The sequence below is a fragment of the Poromitra crassiceps genome, assembly GCF_964638095.1.
Source record: "Poromitra crassiceps genome assembly, chromosome: 23".
Taxonomy (NCBI): Eukaryota; Metazoa; Chordata; class Actinopteri; order Beryciformes; family Melamphaidae; genus Poromitra; species Poromitra crassiceps.
The window spans coordinates 16,214,895-16,238,549 of NC_139639.1; the positions used below are offsets into that span (position 1 = coordinate 16,214,895).

Consider the following 23,655-nt stretch of genomic DNA (forward strand, 5'->3'; position numbering starts at 1 on the left):
GTCTTTCTCTGTTAGTGGAGTCTTTATTATCTCATCTACTGGGTGTTTGGGCCAGGGAATACAGTAGATTCACTATGCAGAGCAGACCCTTTACTGGCATGCATCTTCACAAATAAGATATAGTACATCGTTTTAGCCAGAAGATGGTGCTAACAACTCATTTGGCATTCAGATGTATATGTAATAGAATCACAATTGGGTTCCACAAAATAAACAATTTTAACAATTTTAAAATAATTAAAATGATCTTAAGTATAATTTCTGATCAAATAAAATGAACAAATAGAAAAAGAAAATGAATGGAACAATGATGCATCACTTTTACAATCGTCTGTTGACACCAGGTATGTGCACTTGATTCCTAGGCTCCAAATGACCTGCCCGTCCAGCAGCTCTCTGAGCTGGCCCTGCAGCTCACATTCGCAGCTCGCCCGCTGCGCGGCCTTGCCTGCAGCTCAGCTGCTGTGTGGCCTTGCTTGCGCTATTGGCGCATGTCTCCCTCAGTCTCCCCCCCTCTCCTCTCTCCTCTCTCTCCCTCAGTCTCTCCCCCCCTCTCTTCCTCTCCCTCAGCCTCTTGTTCTTCTTTTTGGTGTGTGAGTGAATTTACGACATCACTGATGATGTCATCAATGGGATTGATGACATCACGGATGATGTCATCAGTGGGATTTATGACATCACTGATTATGTCAGTGGGATTTATGACATCACTGATGATGTCATCAGTGGGATTTATGACATCAATGATGATGTTATCAGTGGGACAGACAAACAGATACACTGATGATGATGATAATGATAATGTGTTTTTTTGTTTGTTTTTTTGCAACATTTGAAGGCAGCATGGCTCGAAGCTCCACCCACACAGGCAAGCAGAAGGACTGGTGCTGGAATGGATAGGTCGGAGGGTCGGAGGAGGTTTGGTTTAGGCAAGAGAAGTGATGATTGGTTAAGTTTCTGGTAAAGTATCAGGCCAAGCCAGTCAGCGTCAGAGTCGTCCATCCGGCCGATCCATTCCAGCACCAACCCTACAACACGCTCCGTTTGTTTGAACTGCGCAACAGCTTCGTTGTCTTGTCATTGGACAGAACGCTGCTGACATGCGCTGACAGTTGGTTGGTAGCTTAGCGCTCAGGTTGTTTGGCATCACATTTCTTCAAGAGTGAAACCAGCTAACGTTAGCCAAGCCAACTCGACCACAGCGGGTAAAGTTCCGCGTAGTAGCTACATTTTAGCTGCTAAAAGGATAGCTAGAGACAACTAAGCTAGCTAGAATTGAGATATATTTCTCATACCACGGCGAGGATGTCGGTCCCCCTGGCAGAAGGAGGATGATGATGACACAACTGTTATGGCGAGTTTTGTCAGTGTGGCTATTTGTGGCTTTAGTCAGTTGGTAAGTTACTACAAACGTTAATAATTCATATTACAGTATGAGCTAATTCAGTTGACAAACTTTGACTATGCTTCCAAATTGTCTGTCTACATAACATCAGATAGAACACTTTGTGCGAGTTAGCTAGCTAGCTAACGAATTGTTATTATGCTGCCTGTGATGTGGCACCTGGCTGTGCTGTGTTTCCCGTCAGCTTTACCCGTTAGCTTCAGCTGTTCTCTCAGGTGCTAGCCAGCTATAACACAGGAAATAAACAAGACGTCCCCACCAGAGACTGACACAGCCAATGTCATTCAATTTATAACGTTAGCCGGTAGACTTGGCTTGATCAGCTGCCCTCTGTCAATGAAACCCATCTAAGGACTAACGTTAGCTGTTGGGAATCTTATGTAGCTAGTAGTTTATGAGAGAAACCTGACGTGAACACATCCATGACTGCCCCAAACAATGTGGACTGAGCCTGGTGCTGCTGAATCTACAGTCAGTGGCCGTAGACATGTGTGTGATATAAAAGGGGCAAGTGGGCAATCTCTGTCTGTTCTCTGTTTCAATTTTTGTCCCACTGATGATGTCATAGGCATTTGTGACATCACTGATGATTTCATTGTGACATCACTGATGATGTCATAGGTCCTACTGTATATAAAAAGTGAGCCAGTGGGCTTTGTCTGTTTCTATGTTTGTCCCACTGATGATGCTGTCACAATGCCTATGACATCATCAGTGCGTGATGATGTCATAGGATGATCTATTGACCAAGATGATTTTGGTCAATAATTATGTCATCATCATTGACATCACTGATGATTTGATGGCAATTGTGCGTTGCGAATGCCAATAGAGCAGGCGGGCGAACGACTAGTTTAACCAAACTAGCGGAATACTTTTTTTCTGCCACATTTTCGAAACAGAAACGGACAAAATGGAAACAACACAATATAGGGAGAGACAGGAATCCTTACTATAATAACAATAATCCATACAAAGCATACAATAAAACAGAAACAAGAGAAATGAAACAAGAAAACAAATAGACAAGGAAAAGAAAAGCAACAGTAAAAAAAGAACAAAGTGAACACAAAAGAGCAATCAGTGCAGCACCCGTCCCTGTGTGACTGGCCATTTAGTCAGGCGTCGCTCACAGAGTTGCATGCGTACAGCCTCTCCTCACTCTCACCAGCGGGTTTTTTCATAGTCCACTTCACTGGCACTTTGCATTCTTATTATATGATTATTGGTTGTTTGTTGAATGAACCTGACAAAAACTGTTGCTTTTCCAAAGAAACATGAAAGGTATAAAGGTATGCAAACAAAGGAGTGGGATTGAAGCATTTGATCCTTCCACACACACAACTCATTGTTTGGGTAAAGCCATAGTCGTACTATCTTTTAATAATTGCGTAGGATTTTGTTCTATCTTGAGGACGTCTAGTAATTAATGATCATGTCATTTGCAAAACCTCCTTTTCTCTATAATTACCTGCACATTATGTCATTCACAGACGTGTCACAAGGATAGGCAAGTGAATGGACACACACACAGTTGCTCTTTGCACTGGTGGTGGTGTGTCACATGTGTTAATCACATGTGTTTATCTCTTGCGTCCGGTTGCATAGTTGGCTGACCACTCATTGATATCCAGCTCACTCTCTCTAGTCAGGAGGAGGGGCTGTGGCAGGAGTGGCAGTGTGGCACTCCTACCCCTGGAATTGAAGTTAAGACTTTATTGTTTTTGTCAATGGAACAGAACAGGGTGAGGTAGCGTGTATGTCAAATACTGAAGCTCTGTTGTACCAGTTAATCCCATGTATGTCCTGCATATTTCAGGGACATCTTTTTGTGGAGGATCCATTGCATAGGAACCGGTCCAAATCTGTATTTGGGAAGTGCATAAAACAAATATTTCCACTCCACTCGATCAAAGGCTTTCTCCGCATCCAGCGATACTGCCATCGCTGGAAATTGTCCCGATATTTGTAAAACGAAACATTGTATGCGCTGTACTATCTACAGTATGTATCCGCTTTTAGCACCTTTTTCTATGCCACCAAGATGAAGCGTTTCCTACCACTTTGTATGCAAAGTGTACTACTTTAAACCTTTTGTTTATAGCTATCTATTCAATTATTCATGCAAGCCATGCCTTAACACCACTCAAGCTCCTTTGGGAGTTACTGTACATTATGGCTACTGGCTTTCAATTAGTAGACAAACACACTGTTGTTCATTTCAGTGTTTATGACTCGAGCTGTTTCACTCGGATCAACAAACAAGTTCAGCCAGCCAGCCAGCCAGCCAGCCAGCCAGCCAGCCAGCCAGCCAGCCAGCCAGCCCAGTGGCCAAGTGAAATACTTGACCTGAAATCCTAAGTAGAATCTAGATAACGGCCTGGATTGTTGACAAAGATGTGAACGATGATGGTGTTGTTGGTTTGGGGCCTTTTAAACTTACTGGAGCACAACGTTTTCTCCCCCATAGGAATGTGAGATCATTGCCACTGTTGTAAAACCTGTTTAAACCACTGATTATAGCTGTTTCCCTGCCAGGAGTCTGAGGAGTGGACATAGTGACTGGCCGTTTTTCCGACAGGTCATCTAACAGCACTGTGTTCTTTATGTTTATAAGTAAAGTAGAGGGTATTAATATAGCCTACTTTACACAATTTAGGCAATACATATCACATACGAAAGAGGTGAATGTTATCCATTCATTATTCTACCAGATCATATTTTGCTGACAGTTATATTTCAAACAATATTACATGAGAATTTAAATACTAGCCAATTAGCCAAAACTGTTATGCATAAAAAAAGCACACAATGTCATCACAGCTGTTTGCGTCTTGTTGTTTTTCCTCTGTGCAGCATAGCATTAGTTAGGGGGTGTGCCTTTTTGACTTTGAGAGCATTCCCTGAGCCCTGACTCTGCATACAGATAAGATAAACTGTCCACGTCAGTGTCCACTGTGCAGGCCACCTGGCCTTTCTCATTGCATCACACTGTCACATTGGGCAGCAGCTTCTTCTGTTTATGACTCACGAGTCACGACTCATGACATTCAAATTGAGCTTGCTTGAGAGCGACGAATACCCATATTATTCCAATCTAAGCCTCTTAAGCTTCTATCCCAGATTCCAGGAGGATTTTTCTTGCCTCGTTACGATGACCCATATTCAGACAAGCCGACAAAATGCTTCTATTTGTGTCTCTGATTGTGCCTCTTTGTCCCATAGGCATCCTAGTTGCTATGTCGTCTGCACAGAGCCGCACCAAGAGGCCCAGAGGCTCCTACCCACACAGGACATCAGTTCGGAGGAAGACCCAGGGGAAAATACTTACGATCACAAGGTAGTGCTAGCTGTGGAGGAAGACCCAGGGAAAAATACTCACCATCACAAGGTACTAGTGCTAGCTGTGGAGGAAGGCCCAGGGGAAAATACTCAACATCACAAGGTAGTGCTAGCTGTGGAGGCCCAGGGAAAAATACTCACCTTCACAAGGTAGTGCTAGCTGTGGAGGAAGAGCCAGGGGAAAATACTTACCATCACAAGGTAGTGCTAGCTGTGGAGGAAGACCCAGGGGAAAATACTCACCATCACAAGGTAGTGCTAGCTGTGGAGGAAGAGCCAGGGGAAAATACTTACCATCACAAGGTAGTGCTAGCTGTGGAGGAAGACCCAGGGGAAAATACTCACCATCACAAGGTAGTGCTAGCTGTGGAGGAAGACCCAGGGGAAAATACTCACCATCACAAGGTAGTGCTAGCTGTGGAGGAAGACCCAGGGGAAAATACTCACCATCACAAGGTACTAGTGCTAGCTGTGGAGGAAGACCCAGGGGAAAATACGCACCATCACAAGGTACTAGTGCTAGCTGTGGAGGAAGACCCAGGGGAAAATACTCAACATCACAAGGTAGTGCTAGCTGTGGAGGAAGGCTCAGGGGAAAATACTCACCATCACAAGGTAGTGCTAGCTGTGGAGGAAGGCTCAGGGGAAAATACTCACCATCACAAGGTAGTGCTAGCTGTGGAGGAAGACCCAGGGGAAAATACTCACCATCACAAGGTACTAGTGCTAGCTGTGGAGGAAGGCCCAGGGGAAAATACTCACCATCACAAGGTAGTGCTAGCTGTGGAGGAAGACCCAGGGGAAAATACTCACCATCACAAGGTAGTGCTAGCTGTGGAGGAAGACCCAGGGGAAAATACTCACCTTCACAAGGTAGTGCTAGCTGTGGAGGAAGAGCGAGGGGAAAATATTTACCATCACAAGGTAGTGCTAGCTGTGGAGGAAGACCAGGGGAAAATACTCACCATCACAAGGTAGTGCTAGCTGTGGAGGAAGACCCAGGGGAAAATACTCACCATCACAAGGTAGTGCTAGCTGTGGAGGAAGACCCAGGGGAAAATACTCACCATCACAAGGTAGTGCTAGCTGTGGAGGAAGACCCAGGGGAAAATACTCACCATCACAAGGTAGTGCTAGCTATGGAGACCTACAACCAAACAGTTGCTTCACTATGCAGGCCTTTCACTGGTTCCTGCATACTCACTTATTTTATTTATTTAACCTTTGTTTAACCAGGTAGGTCAACTGAGTGAGAACCAGTTCTCATTTACAATGATGACCTGTCCAAGAGGCAGCATAAAAGGCTAATAGAAAACAATTGGTCATAAAGAAAAACATAGAAACAGATAATACAATTGTACACGTCATACCAATCCTAAAAGAGAGTAATATCTCATACACTCCATGAAGTTTTTATTAGTGTATTCAACCACATAGGAGACCTGCCACCACGCCAGATGCAAATAAAAAATATCAGCAGTTAGACAACATCTGAATATACTGTAGGGACCAGTCGATGGATATGTTGTACATGGCTGATGTGATTTGTGGGTCATTTGGATTCTGTGACTAAACCATCTTAATGCTGGTCCTGCTGTGTGTTAATGTATTGTCTAGGTTGAGGCCAGTTGGGTGTTACATGACCAGTCTCTGTCTGAAGATGAGCAGCTGATAGAGGGAGATGATCAGCCAAAGGAGCTGGCAACACAGGGACTGGACAATAAAGAACAAGATGCAGAGGTTTTTATGCTTGTTAAGATAATTTTGTTGGCATTTCATCTGTAATATTTTTCATGAACATACAAACGTCTTTGGGACTATGCGATTCCACTTGTCATCAAGACTATTCCCAAAAATAAATTGTGATGCATGATTCTGTGCTGAAACACAGCAACACCATAGCCATATGAGACTTGCTTAATGCATGTGAGTAATGATGTTGAAGGCCTGTTTGGATTGTGTCGTCTCTGGCTCTCTCCTGAGTAGCATGACAGATTCAGACTTGGATATTATGTACTGTATCCATATGGCTCATCGATTGTTCCTGGAACATGTAAAGCATTAAGAGTTTTAGTAGTTCACTCCTGCTCTACTGTAGCTAATGGGCTAACAGCTTTAATGGGCTAACCGTTTATCTGACAGCTCAATATCTTTCTGATTATCTCAGGTCTTGGAAGTGGAGGAACCTGCTGCAGAAGTGGACCCTGAGCCAGAGAAGGGCATGTTAGAACCAGAGCCAGAACCTGAGCAAGACTCAGAAAAACAACTTCCAGAAACCTCCATTACTCAAGACCAGGACTCTGCCTCCTCATCTGAGACCTCACCCCCATCCTCTGGCCCCATCACTACTCCTGCTGCTGAGCCTGAAGACCACCCCAGCATCCTCACCACCCAGGATGACACCCCTAACAGGCAGGCCATAATAATTACAATGAAGCTCGTTCAAAGGCTCATTTAAAATGTTTCTCTTTTGCTTTATTACGAGCTATTCAATTCGCTTAAGTTCTCTGGTTGCTCAGTAACCTTATGACTATAAACATAACCCCCGTTTTTTCTTTTGAAGCTTGCTGCTTCAATGTTTGCTCAACTTTAATCAATTCCCAACATAATGACAACAATGAAATATAATTATATGCATTACTGTCTCACTCTCACTTCAGTGTTACAGACGATGTTGTACCTGAAGTTCCTGCACTTGAGCTCAGTGATGCTGACGTGGTCCCAGCTGACTGTGAAACAGAAGAGGACAACCCATATGATGATGCTAGGTGGGTGCTGTCGATCCTGCAGGCTATTTAGCAAGCTAAAGAGAACCCTAAGAAAAGAACACCTCTCTTGCATCGTTACAAAGTTGACATGAATGTTAGCTATGATGAAGTGGTTTAGAGTCTAATTTAATTGCCATTTAATCAGCTTTAATTGGAGCCCCTTTTAATTGATAGGACAGGACAGCCACGGCATAATAATCTTGTTCTTGCACTAACTCTTGCCTTACTAGTACCCGTGCCATTATGAGTTATTCTTGTGGCAATTACACTTGTCTTTTCAATCCGAGCTTTATCGTCTGTTCACGTATTAATTGGCAGGTCTGCATGTTTGTAACTCTTTTTGTTCCATGAGCCGATAAGCCCGACCACCTTTGGGATGTGGTGATGATAAAGGTTACGTTGAAAAGACAAGTCTAGCTCTGGCCGTCTGTAACAAAGCAGTGATGCTCTTCTGTCCCTCCTGCAGTCCTCCAGTGGTGTTGGAGAACACTTTAGATGCTCACACTGCCGGTACCAAAACCCTCACTGACCCGCCACTGAGTCCTCAGTCGGGTCACGGCACCCAGCGTATGGAGGCCAACACATCGCACATGCTGAAAGAACAGGTATGATGACCATCCTGACCTCGGATACCATTTGTATGGCCATATGAAATGCTTTTTTTTTTTTTTCCATATCCCCCCCACTCTCAAAGTGCAAACCAAGTTGTGAGGTGACGTAAGACCGACCCCCGTCATAACACATCGAAAACTGATTTATTTATCTTGGCTATTTTTTTACAATTATGAAATCATTTAAGCTACTACAATAATTAGGCCTACTTTTGGTTTTGATAATTAGACCTACTTTCAGCCAAACTACAGAAAATTCTGCAACAACCACGTTATACAGTTGATTCCATTTTTATTACCAAATTCCATGATTCCGAGCATTTTTTCTGCATTGCAGAAATCATATGGCCCTGCATTTGAACTATTCTCCTCTCGTATCTCCGCCATCCCAGAGGAGGTGTTCCCATTCTCGTTATCGTTGACAGGGTTTGAGCTCCACTGTCGTCACAGAATCTGATTCCACTGTGAGCAGCAAAGAGCCAGAGGACATCCTCCCCTTTGATGAGTGGAAGAGGAAGATGTTGGAGGTGGAGAACGAGAAGAGTAAGAGTGTATTTTTCCCGCTCATAAAGCTATGTAGGTCAAATCAAATTCTGTGTACATGAAATGGACAATAGGGCATTCATGACTACTGCATTTTTATCGACCACTCCTAAAAGTCGACTAGTCACGGGAGATATGTCGTAATTTTTTTCACCCAATAAAAAATTATACATTCTTGTCAAAAAGGTCTCAAAAACTAACCTTGCTTGCAAGATGGATAACCTCGCGAGATCAAAAGAGATTCTCTCGACGTATCCATCTTGTCATGCACAGGCAGTTAAGATGATTGGTCGAGCCATGCCAGCCCGACGAATCAGCAGCAGCCGTAGGCGGTCTCAGGCTCGTCTGGGCAAGTAGTGGGTACATGGTCTTTGTAGTTCTTTTCACTCGTCAACATGGCTGCTGCCGCGGAAGTGACAGGCAGTCTGAATGAAATTGAATGTAATGTTCCCAATTCTATGTATTAAATTCTAAAAAACGACCCTCAACATTTGGGAAGGCTAAGCCACACAACTAGTTCGTTATATTCTAACTAAATGCTTCGAAGGTGACTTTACGACCGTGAGGACGGTGAGGACTCAATCAATGATAGACAGGCACCTTCCTCCGGTCGCAAACGTGACGTCAGAGGCATGGCGATCTGATTGGTTGAAGTTAACACGCACCAGCGGTGATAGACAGATGGGTCATCCAATCACCTGACAAGTAGCTTGGAAAAAGTGCCCGCCTCCGTCAGCGGGTCTGGTTACTTCATTCCCAGATCGACTGGTTTAGTGAAACTATGTGGAGCTATACCGTCCATCTGGCAGCGTCAGGTTACTCAAAAACAGCCAGTAAAGGGTTAACTAATGTAGGCGGGACCAACCTGGGGGTGTGTGAAATACTGTCCTCGATTGGCTCTGAGAGGCTGTTTACAAATGAGCCGCTAAACCGACTGACTGTAGTAACAACATAGACGAGACGGGAGTCTTTCTGTCTCTAAATACCTTAAATTCTGTTTCTTTAACATGGCATAACGTAGAAAATTATTGTTCAAACAAATCTATGTTAAATTGATTTATTCATTTAGATTGTTTATTCCTAAAACCACAGATGAACGATTAGTCGACTATGACGCACAGTGTCAACTAGTGGTTTTGATAGTCGACTAGTCTGTTACCTCTACTGCACAATTATGTCCTGTCAGTTTTTAAAAACTCAAATATAAATTGTCTCTATTCGGTATTTGTTCTTCTCTGTAGCTCAGGCTACTCATACCTCCACCAACGGCGGCTCTCATCCTGTGAAGAAGGTGCAGAAGAACTTCAACAACTATGCCTCAGTGGAGTGTGGAGCTAAGATCCTTGGCTCTAACCCAGAATCTAAGGTATGTACAGTATGTTCTCTATATAGCCATCAACACAGGATCCCGTCTGTTGTATTAGTAGTTGTCATGATGACAAATACAAGCGGATGATGAATTGTTGATTTGTTCCACACAGAGCACCTCAGCTATATTGAAGGAGAATATGGACCTGTACATGCTAAACCCATGTAGCAATAAAATCTGGTATGTATAATGTGTGTTAAATGCATCACTGCATTAAAAAGTAAATAAATCGGGTAAAAAGGTCATTCCTTTTCAGTCCTAAACCTCATTTTCTACATTCTCTCTCTCTTTGTCTCTGGCAGGTTTATTATTGAGCTCTGTGAGCCCATCCAGTTGAAGCAATTCGACATTGCTAACTTTGAGCTGTTCTCTTCCACGCCCAAAGACTTTTTGGTCTCCATCAGCGATAGGTTTGTACTGTATACAAATACGGATGTAGCTACCGTGACAGAACCAGAGGTTTGACCTTGGTTTGTACTGCAGCTACTCATATTTGATACTATTTAGGAAAAGTTCTGTTATGTCATAGGTAGACTCAGTTCTCAGTCTTAATCCGTTTCACTACTGTAAGACTGAGAATATTACTATTTAAATCTTTTCATAACGTTAGGTGGTGCTGTTGGAAGCCTTGCATCGGAGAACCAATCATGAGTGTTGTGGGCGGGCCTGCTTTCTGGGAGCAGTGACGCTCATGCAGAACCGGTGCTGTCGCGTTTGCGGAGAAACATATTAATCACTTAGAAACAAACATAACCTGTTAATAGGACGTGTTTCATCCGGCCCCGGCGGCTAGAGGTCTTTCCCCCAGCGATAAGCCTGACTCCCGAGGCTACGTTACAGAGCCTGCTGATGACTCACAGTAGCAAGCGGACCACTTCCGGGTAGGAAAAATTATTGTAAAATAAACAACAGGTATAAACTCTCTTTGCAGCACATCAGTGTCTTGCTCTATATTGGAACAATGAAACATTGCATTGCCGCTCACCAAACGTCTGGAAACCGAGACTATGTCATAGGTATAAAAACAATATCAGCAGCACTGTACTGATGTTACTGATTTCTTACAAAGAGATGTCTGACTTTCTACTAGGCCAATTTTATTGGGGGAAAAATAAATAAATAAAAATATGAATAATATAATAATAACTCTGGTCCTGTTTAGAAAATGTTACACAGAACATTATTCATGCTACAGTTAGTGAAAACTGTGCTACAGTATGATTCAACAAAGACGCTTTCAAAACAAGCAGAATTGATATAAAATTTGAATTGTCAAAGTCGGCATCGGACATTCCAATGGGCTCGCTAGGTCTAATCATTGGCCCCCAAATAGCCAGTTGGGTGAATTTGGTACAGTGTGTGGGATGACTCTGTGTGGGATGACTGTGTGTGTGATGACTCTGTGTGTGATGACTGTGTGGGATAACTCTGCTTCCTCAGATATCCGACAAACAAGTGGCAGAAGCTGGGGACCTTTCATGCCCGGGATGAACGCACAGTCCAGAACTTCCCTTTGGACGAGCATATCTATGCTAAATATGTCAAGGTGAGCAGCACAACTCCTTCCTGCTCGCACAGCCGCCGCGTCTGTTTCTTTACTTTATTCTGTATTCATATAGAACAAGCACTGCAATCTTTTAGTGGCATGTGCCTCCTTCGCTTTTATTCCATTTCTTCTTCTTTGGTCAGTGGAATAGAAGGCTGACCTCTGCACGATTTTAGTTGCTAATACTCTTATTTGTGTTGGTGCTATTCACCTTATGTAGCTCCGCCCACTTGACCCAATGTGTCACGACTTCCTGTTCAAAACGCCGGCTGTTTTACCTGCTCAAACTAGTCTGACTCACCTGGTCAAACCTAGTTTGACTCAGGTTTATGAGTCACAGGAAGTGTAAACACAATCAGAACTTCCGATTGTGTGTTTACACTTCCTGTTAGCCTCTCAAGTCAGACTGTCTCTTCTACATAAGGTGATAGGTCGCTCTGGATAAGTGCATCCGCTAAATGGCTAAAATGTGAATAAGCCACTTTGGACAGAATATACCTCACATTGTAGCTGTGGTCATACCCGAGTCGGAGAGACAATTGGCAGCACTGCACATTTGCCTCGAAAGTGTCTCTCATCAAAAGCAACATAGACTCTTTGGTCCTGTTTGAATGCATGTTTACCTCTCTTTAATTGTTTCTCTCTTCTGTTTCTCTTGCTTCAGATGTTCACCAAGTACATAAAGGTTAGCCTGCTTTTCTTGTAGAGGTCTGTGGTTGAGTTGAGGAGAGAAGGTGGAGGTGATGATGATGATGATGATGATGATGTAGAAGGTGGAGGGGGGATGTGTTTTGTGTTTTGAGTGGGCTGGTGAACATGTTTAATCAGAATCAGGACTAGCTTATGCTGGTAAATAATCCTTTGAAATCCAGTTTGTACAGGGCAATCCTATCGCACACTAATAATACATATTTGATTATTCATGAAATCAATGCCTGTTGACTTTAATATAATAAAGCATATTATGTCAGTTAATGTAACTTAACTAAACTAACACTGATCCACCCACAGCTTCAAACTGCACTCGCCCAGTAACTCCCTGCCAATGCACTCGCTTACAACTCCCATCAACATTTGAATTGAACCCATTGTTTTGATTTGACTACAAAACAAATTCATGACTTTGCAGTTTGCATATAACGTAATTGTTGCTGAGAGTGGTGAATGGCCTGGAGCATAATACAGAGCACAATGCCCATCTCCATTACAATATGTAATCATTATCATTTTTTTTTTTTCTTTTCTTTTCTAGGTGGAGCTGGTCTCTCACTTTGGCTCAGAACATTTCTGTCCCCTCAGTCTCATACGGTGAGTGTAAATAAAATGGCTGAAACTTTGGCAATGTAAAGCTTTCATAATTGACTCTAAAGACGGTGTAAAATATGACTATGGAATATGGAAAGAAGTGTTTTGAAGTCTTATCTTCTGGGGTCAAATATACAACATATTACCTAAACTCAATTTATGGAAGAAGGTGTCAAATTACATGATATATTGTAATGATGTAGCTTACATTGTACCCTTACACCTCACGGCACTTTCACAATTGTGAAAGGAAAAGTGGATTGAAGTCAGCGGGCATACTGTAGCAGAAGTAGTAGGAATTGTGGAAACCGACACTTTGTAGCACAACATATTGTTTCTACCAGTGATCGGACCTCTCAAAATAGTTATTGTTAGGGAGTAGTAAACGAGTATACTGGGCATCTGACTTGTTTAGTTTTATATAACTTATTCATAACTCAACATTTGTGCCAAATTTGTGTGTGATTAGTCTAACACCAACTTGTTGGAAATACCTGCTGTAGTGATGATTTCCCATTTTACATACAGTTTTGCAGGGCTTTTTGTGCATTCCTTTATAACTGGGAAGTGGTCATATTTACGGGTCAAAGGTCATGAGCTGGGACGGTGACGTCACCAGAGCTGGTATTTCCTATTCCAAACTCGTAGGAGCCTCAGCAGCCCCGACCTCAAAAATCCAAGATGGCTGCTCCGCGCAACAACAGTAGTTATAATATAAATTGTAAATGCTGTTTATTAGCACTTCTGTCTTGTTTGTGTCTAAATCAGCTGTACACACAGCACTGCCTATCTTCTATCTGTGTGTGGACATGCAAAATGCAGCGAAATGCCTTGTTATCAACTGTTATTGCTAACAATGGCTAGCGACTGGATCTGACCAATGAACAGTGAACTTCCCAGCTCCAGTTTTCTGCAAATGGAACGCTAACAAAACAGATGTGATGTAATTTAGCTTCCACATCCCAGTTATTTTGCGATAAAGGAACGCACCATTTTAGAGTAGCTACTGTATGTCTGCCCCCTAGTGACCATTGAAGACTCTTTAGAAATTAACCATATTTCATTTTAGGAATCCTTTTGGAGGGTTACATTTCTTATCTAATCATCTTATAGTGATATTATTGATGTGCTTTGTCCTCCAGGGTGTTTGGGACCAGCATGGTAGAAGAGTATGAGGAGATAGCAGAACCCTCAGAGAGACCAGACGATCCCGATGATGACTTAGGTGAGTATCATATATTTAATAGCTTAGCTACAATTCCAAATAGTGTTGTGGTCAGTTGAAACACTACAGTGTGCTAGTTACAATGTTGCATCATTTCGCTATTCAGTGTAACCCTATCAATGAAAGAGTTTATATAATTTATTATTATTTTATTCTGGGACTCCACTAGAGTAGCTTTGCTTGTGTCACAGTTAAACAAAAGTCCTTATTTATCTTATCTACTGTCGCTTTATGAAGCCCCTCAATTCAGCTTCTGCCTGAAATGCTCCGTTCTACACTTTAGCTGACAACAGAAACCACTGTGAAAAAGAATGGCACACTAGTGTCAAACAAACTTTAACATCTCAAAAATCATACATCACATCGTGACGTGTATACAGTATTTTGACATTGCGAGTGAGAGCGGAAGTAGCTGAAGGATTTTATGTATATGTAGTGTTAAAGTTGTGTGAATGTGTGTATTTATCAAAAAGGTTTAGCCTGTAAAGTCTGGTAGAGTAGAGTGAATTGTGACATCACACACTCAAGGCTGGCTTCATAGGATCCCGGTGGTTGGGTATGGTTTGAACAATGCAGGGGGCTGGAGCAAATGACCAATCAGACAATCAGGGTCTATCTGACATCACCTGATCTGATATACATATCTCTCCTTTTTTTCTTTTTTTCTTTTCTTTTTAACTGTTGATGATGAATGTGACAGAAACATCTAGTTTGTGTTGTTGAGATGAACTGATCAATGTGTGATGTTTGAATGATATGTCTTGTTCTTTGTGGACTCCAGGAAGAATAGTTGTTACTGTGGTCATGACTAATGGGGATCCTAAATAAACAATAAACCTAGACCCTGTGTTCCTCGTTCAAATCTTGTAACTTCTGTCTTGGTCAGAGCAGTCGAAATCCTGCAATTTCTTCTAATGGGGATAACTTTCACCTAGGTTTACCTCATTATTTGAAACTTTGGCCATGTTTAATATGAACATCCAACATTGTGACAGTATGTAATTTATATATGAGGCAAAATATGGCAAAGAATAGGTCCCCTTTAACATGTATAGGTGTGAGGTTGATATGAATTATTAGATGAATACAAATGCCTCGATTGCACTGATGGAGGCTCTGCTCTCTACAGATAATCCTCCTGGGTACGTGCCAGGTGAAGACCAGTCTTCCAACAATCTGATTGGATCAGCTAAGGGTAAGTCAGTGCATCTGAATCACAACTACAACCCCAAACCTGGGCTGTGTTAAGTCCTCATGGTGTTTTTATTGTCTCTTTTAGATGCCATTCTGAACATGGTCAATAATATTGCCGACGCCGTCAACGGTCTTGGGGGAGGCCCGGAGGTGCACGGTATGCAGTCATTTGGGCTTCTCTGTCCTCTTCACATGCAGCTTCATCTCACAACCTCCATTTTGTGAGAGAGATGCAGGCGCAAGTATTTGCTGTTGATGTCCTCTACTGTTGAGGTTGCCGCATTTTTGTTAAACTGCTGATGTTGGCAGTTTGTCATAGTCACTGTAACTTCTGTGGTCAAAGTGCAACGTTTCTTCTTTCTACTTTGAAGGCAGCATTTCATCGCAGGAACTGAACATGACCGAGCCGGCATCCCAAATTGAAACCAGCACACAGGGTACCGCTGCAGACATCGTCTCAGTGTGAGTACCAGCCAGTACTAGTCACATAACATCGCTCAGTATTGTAACCATTAACTAGTGTTGTCAAACAGTACATTCATGTTTCATTAAACAATGTGGAAAATTGTTTAAAACCTGTTGTATTAAATGCTATCCATGCTATTCAGATATTTTGAAGTTGAGTTGTAAGTGATTTTTCTTTGCTATTCTACTGCAGCCTGACTTTACTACTCTGACATCTACTGTAATGTCCTTCTTCCTCTCTAGTCCTCCTGAATCTGAAGAGGTACAGACCTTCCCTGACCCCGATATCCCTGCTACTGAAACCCCCTCACCAGAGCCCTCTGTTCCAGAAATACCCACTACTGACACTACCGTGCTAGAGCTCCCTCCAGTGGAGGAAAAGCTCAACACTCCTTTACAGGAAGATGAGGAAGAACCAATCAGTGCTACCATCACCCTTCTGGATAAGGAAGAAGAGACAGAGGAAGAGAGGGAGAAGAAGGAGCAGGAGGGGCGAGAGCAAGAAAGCTTAGACTATTGTGCACTATTCCCTTTATCTTCATCATCCCCATACTCTTCCTCATGCTCTTGCTCGGCCTCCCTCCAGGAGCATCTCCAGCAGCAGTGCTCAGCCCTGCTGTCCAAAAAGAGGACATGCCAAACCACGGAGAGAGAGCAAACGATTCCTCCCCACATCCAAGCACCCACATGGCAGCTGCCCCTCTCCCCCTCCGCCTTCCCCGAACCTCAACAGGACCACAATGAAATACATCCGCCCCAGGAAAAAGACCATGCCCCTGGGCAGGGTGAGAGGGGTGCCAGTCCATCAGAGGAACCACATCCTCCAGACCTCACAGAAGCCCAGAAAGAGTCCGGTTCTTCTGAGCCGCCGCAGCTGGAGCCCAGTCAGACCTCAAAGCTCCCCAAAGCCAGCACCACTGACTCTTCCTCTGCCAAGCCTACCCCGACTGTGGAGCTGCCACAGCTTTCCTCTAAAGAAACAGCCGAGGAGCTAAGACCAGAGATGAGCCAGGATGTGCCGGATGAAGAGAAGCACGAGGAGCCTTCAGCCACGATCAGCGCCTCCACCTCCACAAAATCCAGCGTCAGTGCCACAGTGGATGAGATGTTAGTGACCCCAACAGAGGAGAAGCCTAACATTGATTTTGACCTTCCAGAGTTAGACGCCCCCGTCCAAACCCCAGATGTGATAGAGCAATCTCAGGCTGTCCATCTCACCTCCTCTCCTCCTTCAGAGCTAAACCCCGCCCCTACAGCTGTACCGGAAAACGGTAGCGCTCCCGCCGAAGCATCCCACTCCGCCGCAAACACGGTCGTAGAATCCGAACCCTCTGGCGGCCACTCCGTCACCACGGAACCCAAAATGGAGGATCTCCTGGAGGACCTCATCTTCACATCGTCTGGCGCCAACGGTCAGCTGCCTCCCGCCGTCTCTCCAACTTCCTCCTCCTCGCAGCCCCACTCAGACTTCTACGCGGAGCTCAACAATGGTGCGGAGCAGGCAAACGGGAACCAGGTGCACGGCGGCTCCAGCCAGAAGGAGTCCGTGTTCATGAGGCTCAACAACCGCATCAAGGCCCTGGAGATGAACATGTCGCTCAGCGGACGCTACCTGGAGCAGCTCAGCCAGAGGTGAGGAGCAGGCACACGCACACCAGCACCACAGACAAGTAGGGACAGATTGTCGTCAGGCAGGTGAGTAAGTGTGGTAATAAGACTACTGATGTTTTATTTCAAGGTATCGAAGGCAGATGGAGGAGATGCAGAAGGCGTTCAACAAAACCATTATTAAACTCCAAAACACCTCCAGGCTAGCAGAAGAGCAGGTGAGCAATGGAGAGACACAAAAGTGTATACGCGCACGCGCACGCGCACACACACACACACACACACACACACACACACACACACACACACACACACACACACACACACACACACACACACACACACACACACACACACACACACACACACACACACACACACACACACTACCATATTTATTCAAACTAGAGGGAATCAAATTGATTGCTTCCAATTGCATCCCCAGTTTAATTAACCAGATGCCTGCTAGGATGAATGCAAATGGCCACAGAAAAACAGCTTCTTTAGAAAGCATTCTACCTTTTAAATTATTAATAATGCCTTAACATACCATTTCAAAAGTGTGATTGTCTTTTGTGTGTGTGTGTGTGTGTGCGTGTGCGCGTGCGTGTGTGTGCGTGTGTGTGCGGGTGTGTGTGTGTGTGTGTGTGTGTGTATTTCCCCCGTGTGTGTTTGGCCGCCTGATGTATTGCCTTGCTCCCCCACAGGACCAGCGTCAGACAGAGTCCATCCAGCTGCTGCAGGGCCAGCTGGAGAACGTGACTCAGCTGGTCCTCAACCTCTCTGTCAGGGTCAGCCAGCTGCAGAGTGAGGTGGGTACAGAGCTGCAGGCATAAAGCCCTCATCAGTAAAACACCATCCAAACAGAGTCTATTTAGTCCTGCCCCTCAGGACCAAGGTTCATAAAGGGCGCTTTCACAATAGTCCGCTTCCTTGGTTTGTACCTGATGTGAGAATGATACGTTGTTTTTCTTTTTTAGCTGGTTCCGTTCGCTTTCATAAAGCCAAAACTCAAACGGTCCAGATAGGGTTTCCCATGAGCCCCAGTGATTATCTCCAGAATGGAACAAATCAATTCCCAGAGATTTTTTGAAGGCTGAAATTATAAGAATGTGTGTGTGCGTCATGTGCGTCCAGTCCACTGTGTCAGATGAAGGTTATTCTAATTACTTTTTGCTGGCCTGTGCTTTTTACGTATTTACAATGTTGGTTCTCTTGTTTGTAGGTTGTGCATTTAGCAAACGGCAATGTGTGATGACGGTTAACGAGACATGAACGTTGCACATGTAGCATTGTGTAATGGTGAGAGGGGCACATAGTTTTTGGCATTTGGTCATCGTGTAGTGGTGACAACATATGGCAATTTGGCAACAAATCACGTCAGGATTGACGTAAAGTGAAAAGTTTCTGTTTGTCTCACCGCCGCACCCCCAATATGAGGCACTGCATCCTCACGAGTCCACGTCCGTCCACGATTACTCGGCTTCATCGTGCTGCATGTTGTGAAAATAAAGAAATGCTCAGCCCATAACGCACAGCACAGCTGGCTACGGGAACTGGTTTCATCCAAAAGTGTGCAATGCTTCCTGCAGTTGTGTTGGATCGTACCAGAGTTTGTTTGCAACCAGACCCGAGACGCGCCTCCAACAAGGTCTTGGTCGGGTTGTTTTGTTTCCGCACCGGAGCACCGCGAGTGCGATTGCTGTGTTCACACTTTGCCAAACGAGGGGGAAAACAAACCAGAGTTCGATTCAACCAAACCAAACCAGGCAGGTGTGAAAGCACCCAAGTGTTTAGTGTTACATGCCTCACTGTTGTTCAGCCTCAGTCATTTCCTGTCCCTCCTCTTGTCACATCGCTTGGCTAATGAGCGGTTGCTAATCTGATAATGGATGGTGCTGTCTCTCTCCTAGGTGTCAGACAGGCAGAATTACCTGCTGCTGTCTCTGATGCTGTGTCTGTTCCTGGGACTGCTGCTGTGTGCCAACCACTGCCGCATCTCCACCATGCTGCCAAACACAGAGCCGGAGCCGCCCATCCCCAAGAGCTACAGCTACTGCTGTCCTGAAAGGTAGCCAGTCCACTCTGCAGGGTTACTTTCTACTGAAACACACAAATAATGGCATGCACAAGTGCTTAACGAGACTCAGTAGAGTCAAAAGATGCATCTTTGAACACATTACATTAGCTTTAACAGCCCCTACTTCTTAAGCCAATTTATTAATAGTTATTCATGGCTGTGGCTCAGGAGGTAGAGGGGTAACTTGTGCACTAATCAGAAGGTTGCTGGTTCGATCCCCGGCTCCTCCAGTCCACATGTCAAAGTGTCCTTGGGCAAGATAATGAACCTCCCCCCAAGTTGCTCCCGATGGTCGTGCCAGCACCCTGCGTGGTAGCTTGCCACCATTGGTGTATGAATGACCGTGTGTGTGAATGGGTGAATGTAGGCATATTGTGAAGCGCTTTGAGTGGTCGTTAGACTAGAAAAGCGCAATATAAATGCAGTCCATTTAACGAAAACATTGCAGATGGAATCTTAAATGATCACAGAGCCATAAATCATGTCTTAGTCTTAACCAATGTTACGTGTTGATTTCCTAAACAGGCAATCATCTTCCTGTGATGACTCAGGCTTGAAGAGGAGAGCGTCCTATCCGCTGCTAAACTCTGAGTCATTCCAGTTGGCCACCACTGAAGGCAAGTACATTTATAACTGTTGTAGCACATAAGTGCCACAGGGATAATAATCATGGTTACATGTGAGTCCCCCCCGCCACATAGATATTGTATATTGTAAATATCATTGTGTATCTTGATCTCACCCAGTGCTTAGCCTTGGTATAAATGTGCCTCATTCTCTGTCTCACAGGTCCAGAAACGCTGCACACAGAGGAAACACAGAGACTTTCTGCCGATAATAGAAAGGTGTGTGAAGATGGATTTAGTGCATTACAGAATATGAGTATAGACCGGGGGCCATTTTGTGTCTCAAAGGCAGGATAAACACATGTGTACCAAAACATTAATTAGGGTTTCCAACCTCCAGTCCATTCAGGTGTTCCAGTGCTGGGGCCCTAATTAGTGAGTTGGTTGCACCTGTGTTTATCCTGCCTTATAGACACAAAATGGCGGCTGTGAAAAGGGTCCATTGTCTTAGAGATTTCTTCCTGGTGATTTATTGAATAGCAGCATAAGAGCGTTCACATGAAACGAGCCTTCTGCATCTGTCTTGTCGTTTGTCGCCCACACAGAGGAGACGCAGTAAGATCAAAGCCAGTGGGAAAGGGGAGACTCTGAAACCATCTCTCCACGCTGCTAAAGAGCTGGCTAACGGAGCGCTGGTCTGTAACGGCGTGCCTCTTGCCACAAACCCCGCGTCCCCCAAGAGACGGTTACTCCAGCCCACCTTTAGAGACTCGCCCTCGGAGGGCAGCTCCGAGGGCTCCTCCCACTCGGACGACCCCTCCTTCTGTGGCATCGCCACGGCGTGCAATCGAATCTGCGACGGCCTCCCCCCGCCCAAGACCAGGGCGGAGAAACGGGCCTTAAGACGCCGGCGTCTCAAGCCCGGTTACGTGGTGGTGGACCTGGTTCAGACGAGCCAATCATTGCCCATCTCCGTCCTGCAGGACGTCATGCGCAGGAAAACAGAGCAGAGCTCAGGAACATTTGGGGTACACGCCCCCCTCTCAGGTCCTGCTTGATGTCGAAAAAACTCTCCACTCCCCTGACTGACCACCAGACTCTCCTGAAAGGAGGGTGGATCTTACTTCATGTAGCAGCTAGGAAGCTTCAAGCTTTGACATGAGACAATCCCTTCACTCTTAGCTTTAGTTTTGTTGTTCTCAGTTCATGTTCTCTGTTAAATCCTTGTCAGACTTCTATATTTGTTAGGCCTCAAACCAGTGAAATGGTCTTCCCAGCTTACCATTAAAATCTTTTCTTCTGTCTGATGGTAAATATTGACTCAATTGAGCACACTTCCTGAGGGGATTCATCGACATTTTGAAACTGTTGTCAATATGCTGCAACTTAAGCGTTTCCCCCAGATCCTTAAACGTTTTGTGCACTTGCTGCTAGCTTGACACTGAGCAGTGAGCAGCCTGAGAGATGACAAGAGGGTTGGAGTGAGAAACCAGCAAAGATGAGCAGAAATAAGACTTATTTTAATTTTTTTGCCTCCAAAATAAAAGCGTAGAAAATTGACACAGAAAATAATGTTTGGATCTACAGCACGCAGAAGTGGCAAAAGACATCAGTATTTACGTCTAAATTGAACGTGGAATAAGCAGAAAAGATATAGCTGAGATTATAGACGTTTTCAACTCGACAATATCTAAATTCCCCCCTGCCTTACTTCCTGTTGCAGTGTTTGTTAGTGCAGTAACTGACAGGATACAGGTTACAAACTGTTTCCTAACAACACAATTCCATGAAAACCGTCTATATTACTGTATATTATAGTCAGAAAGGAAAGACTAGAACACAAAACTATGGCAGAAAGATGTTGCCACTGTATATATTAACTGGTGCTAGAAGATGAGCGCTCATTCAACCTCAAATGGACTACAAGGAATAAAACTACAAAAGCTCCTACAGACAAGTAGGAAGTATCTTTTATTTGATCAGCAACAAGTGATTTCTTTAGCACATGGATGGCAGCAGCAGTTATGGCTTTCTGTTGTTGCTGCCAGCGGCCAAATTGAATGGCAAGCTAGCAGGAATAAATCTTCTAGTTGCTAGATTTAGAGACAAAAAATTTAAATTAAACGGAAACATAGACCTACTTTAAACCATTTGGAAGGACTGTAACACCAGAAAATGGAATGGAGTTTAAACTGATTGCTGCATAAAAATATTTATCTTTTTTCTCTCTCTTTTTTTTTAATAACCGATGCTGTTTTCCAGCAAGGCCCTGCTTCACATTGGAGACTGCCCCAGTATAAGCAGGTTTCTACTGTCTGCTGGCCACTGTGCAGCTCCACTATTGCATTTTAATGAAAACTCTACCGTCAGACTTCCGGGACGCTTCCAACATGGCAGCAGCGTAAGGGAACGAGCTCCCCGGCATAGAGACAAAAAAGCCCTAAAAAAGAGATTAATACTGAGGATGAGAGTTCATATTAGAAAGGGCGACGGTGATAATGTCCACTTCTAGATCGAGAAGGTCTAAAACGAGAAGTAATACCAGTCGGAAAGGCGTGAAAGACAACGAGCGAGCGAAGCTAGCAGAAGAGCTAACGTTAACTGAGCTAGCAAACGAGCCGGTGAAGATAGCAGAGCAGCTAACAACACAACAGCTAGTTAGCATGTCGGAGATGGAAACAATCTTGCAAGAGATACGGGACTCTCGCCAAGAGATAAGGGACTTTCGTCGTGAAAACGCGGAAAGTCTGAAGGAAATTAAAGACGATATCAGAAAGGCACACGGCAGAATAGACGATGCTGAAAAACGTATCGTGGAGGTAGAGGAACGCGTGCAGAGTGTTGAGGAAGCTACGCTGGAGCTGCTGGAGCTACAGAGGCAGTTTGAGGCCAGAATGACAGACCAGGAGGGCCGGTCGAGGAGGGAAAATGTCAGGATCCACGGCGTAAAGGAGGGAGCGGAGGAGAATTCTCAATCAATGATCACTTTCGTGGAGACCCTTCTCAGAGAGAAACTGGACATGCCGCAGTCATTTGAATTCAAGATTGAGAGAGCTCATCGCGCGTTAGCTACAAGGCCTCCAAACGATGTCGCGCCACGATCTATTGTGGTGAAGTTGCTAAGCTACCGGAGCAAAGAGGAGCTTATCAAGGTCGCATGGCAGAAGAAAGGATTCATGTACGAGGGGAAGAAAGTGTTTCTGGACCATGACTACGCACCGGAGGTAATGCGAAGACGAAAGGAGTATAACGAGGCGAAGAGGGTACTGAAAGAGAAGAATATACGCTTCCAGACACCATTCCCAGCGAGACTCCGTGTGTTCTATGAGGGGGAAACACGCATATACAACACAGCGGAGGAAGCTACTAAGGACATGGCGGTGAGAGGATTCCAGGTGATGGTGGTGAAGCCGGCGGAGAACTGGATGGAAAGGATCAGGCGACAGACGTGGCGGACGGCGGGCCAGGCGAGCCAGGCGGGTCGGACGGGAGGTGAGGGAAGCGCCCAGGAGCCAAGAAAGAGCTTTAAAGAGAAACTGCAAGCCTTCAGGAGGAAATAGCAGATGGGATTCAGGACACTAACAACGTCACTCAGAAAATAAAGGTATAGAAGACGGTATTTACGGGA

General features: G+C 44.5%; 2 protein-coding genes across 2 annotated transcripts; both read left to right on the top strand.

The window, feature by feature from the left end:
• Nucleotides 1-1,197: 1,197 nt before the first annotated feature.
• Nucleotides 1,198-7,546, top strand: LOC310796779 (uncharacterized protein; the record flags this gene model as incomplete). The annotated part of the gene is made up of 5 exons (XM_083659013.1): nucleotides 1,198-1,396; nucleotides 4,631-4,745; nucleotides 6,365-6,487; nucleotides 6,915-7,159; nucleotides 7,408-7,546. The coding sequence occupies exons 1-5, from the start codon at nucleotides 1,332-1,334 to the stop codon at nucleotides 7,544-7,546; spliced, it is 687 nt and encodes a 228-aa protein (XP_083515139.1). The 5' UTR covers nucleotides 1,198-1,331.
• A 451-nt stretch (nucleotides 7,547-7,997) lies between these two features.
• On the top strand, nucleotides 7,998-21,293 carry LOC310797233 (SUN domain-containing ossification factor). Its single transcript, XM_083659589.1, has 19 exons — nucleotides 7,998-8,120; nucleotides 8,552-8,669; nucleotides 9,911-10,035; nucleotides 10,151-10,218; nucleotides 10,341-10,448; nucleotides 11,479-11,584; nucleotides 12,249-12,269; nucleotides 12,837-12,892; nucleotides 14,032-14,114; nucleotides 15,244-15,309; nucleotides 15,394-15,465; nucleotides 15,680-15,770; nucleotides 16,017-17,405; nucleotides 17,512-17,599; nucleotides 18,089-18,193; nucleotides 19,295-19,452; nucleotides 19,987-20,078; nucleotides 20,251-20,306; nucleotides 20,633-21,293. The coding sequence occupies exons 1-19, from the start codon at nucleotides 8,085-8,087 to the stop codon at nucleotides 21,083-21,085; spliced, it is 3,291 nt and encodes a 1,096-aa protein (XP_083515715.1). The 5' UTR covers nucleotides 7,998-8,084; the 3' UTR covers nucleotides 21,086-21,293.
• The last annotated feature ends 2,362 nt before the right edge of the window (nucleotides 21,294-23,655 follow it).

Excerpts from the sequence above, each read along its gene's own strand:
- LOC310797233 (XM_083659589.1), top strand. The coding sequence starts at position 8,085 with ATGGAGGCCAACACATCGCACATGCTGAAAGAACAG. Across the intron at positions 17,600-18,088 it reads CCAGGCTAGCAGAAGAGCAG|GACCAGCGTCAGACAGAGTC; the intron begins GTGAGCAATGGA and ends GCTCCCCCACAG. Across the intron at positions 19,453-19,986 it reads AGCTACTGCTGTCCTGAAAG|GCAATCATCTTCCTGTGATG; the intron begins GTAGCCAGTCCA and ends TTTCCTAAACAG.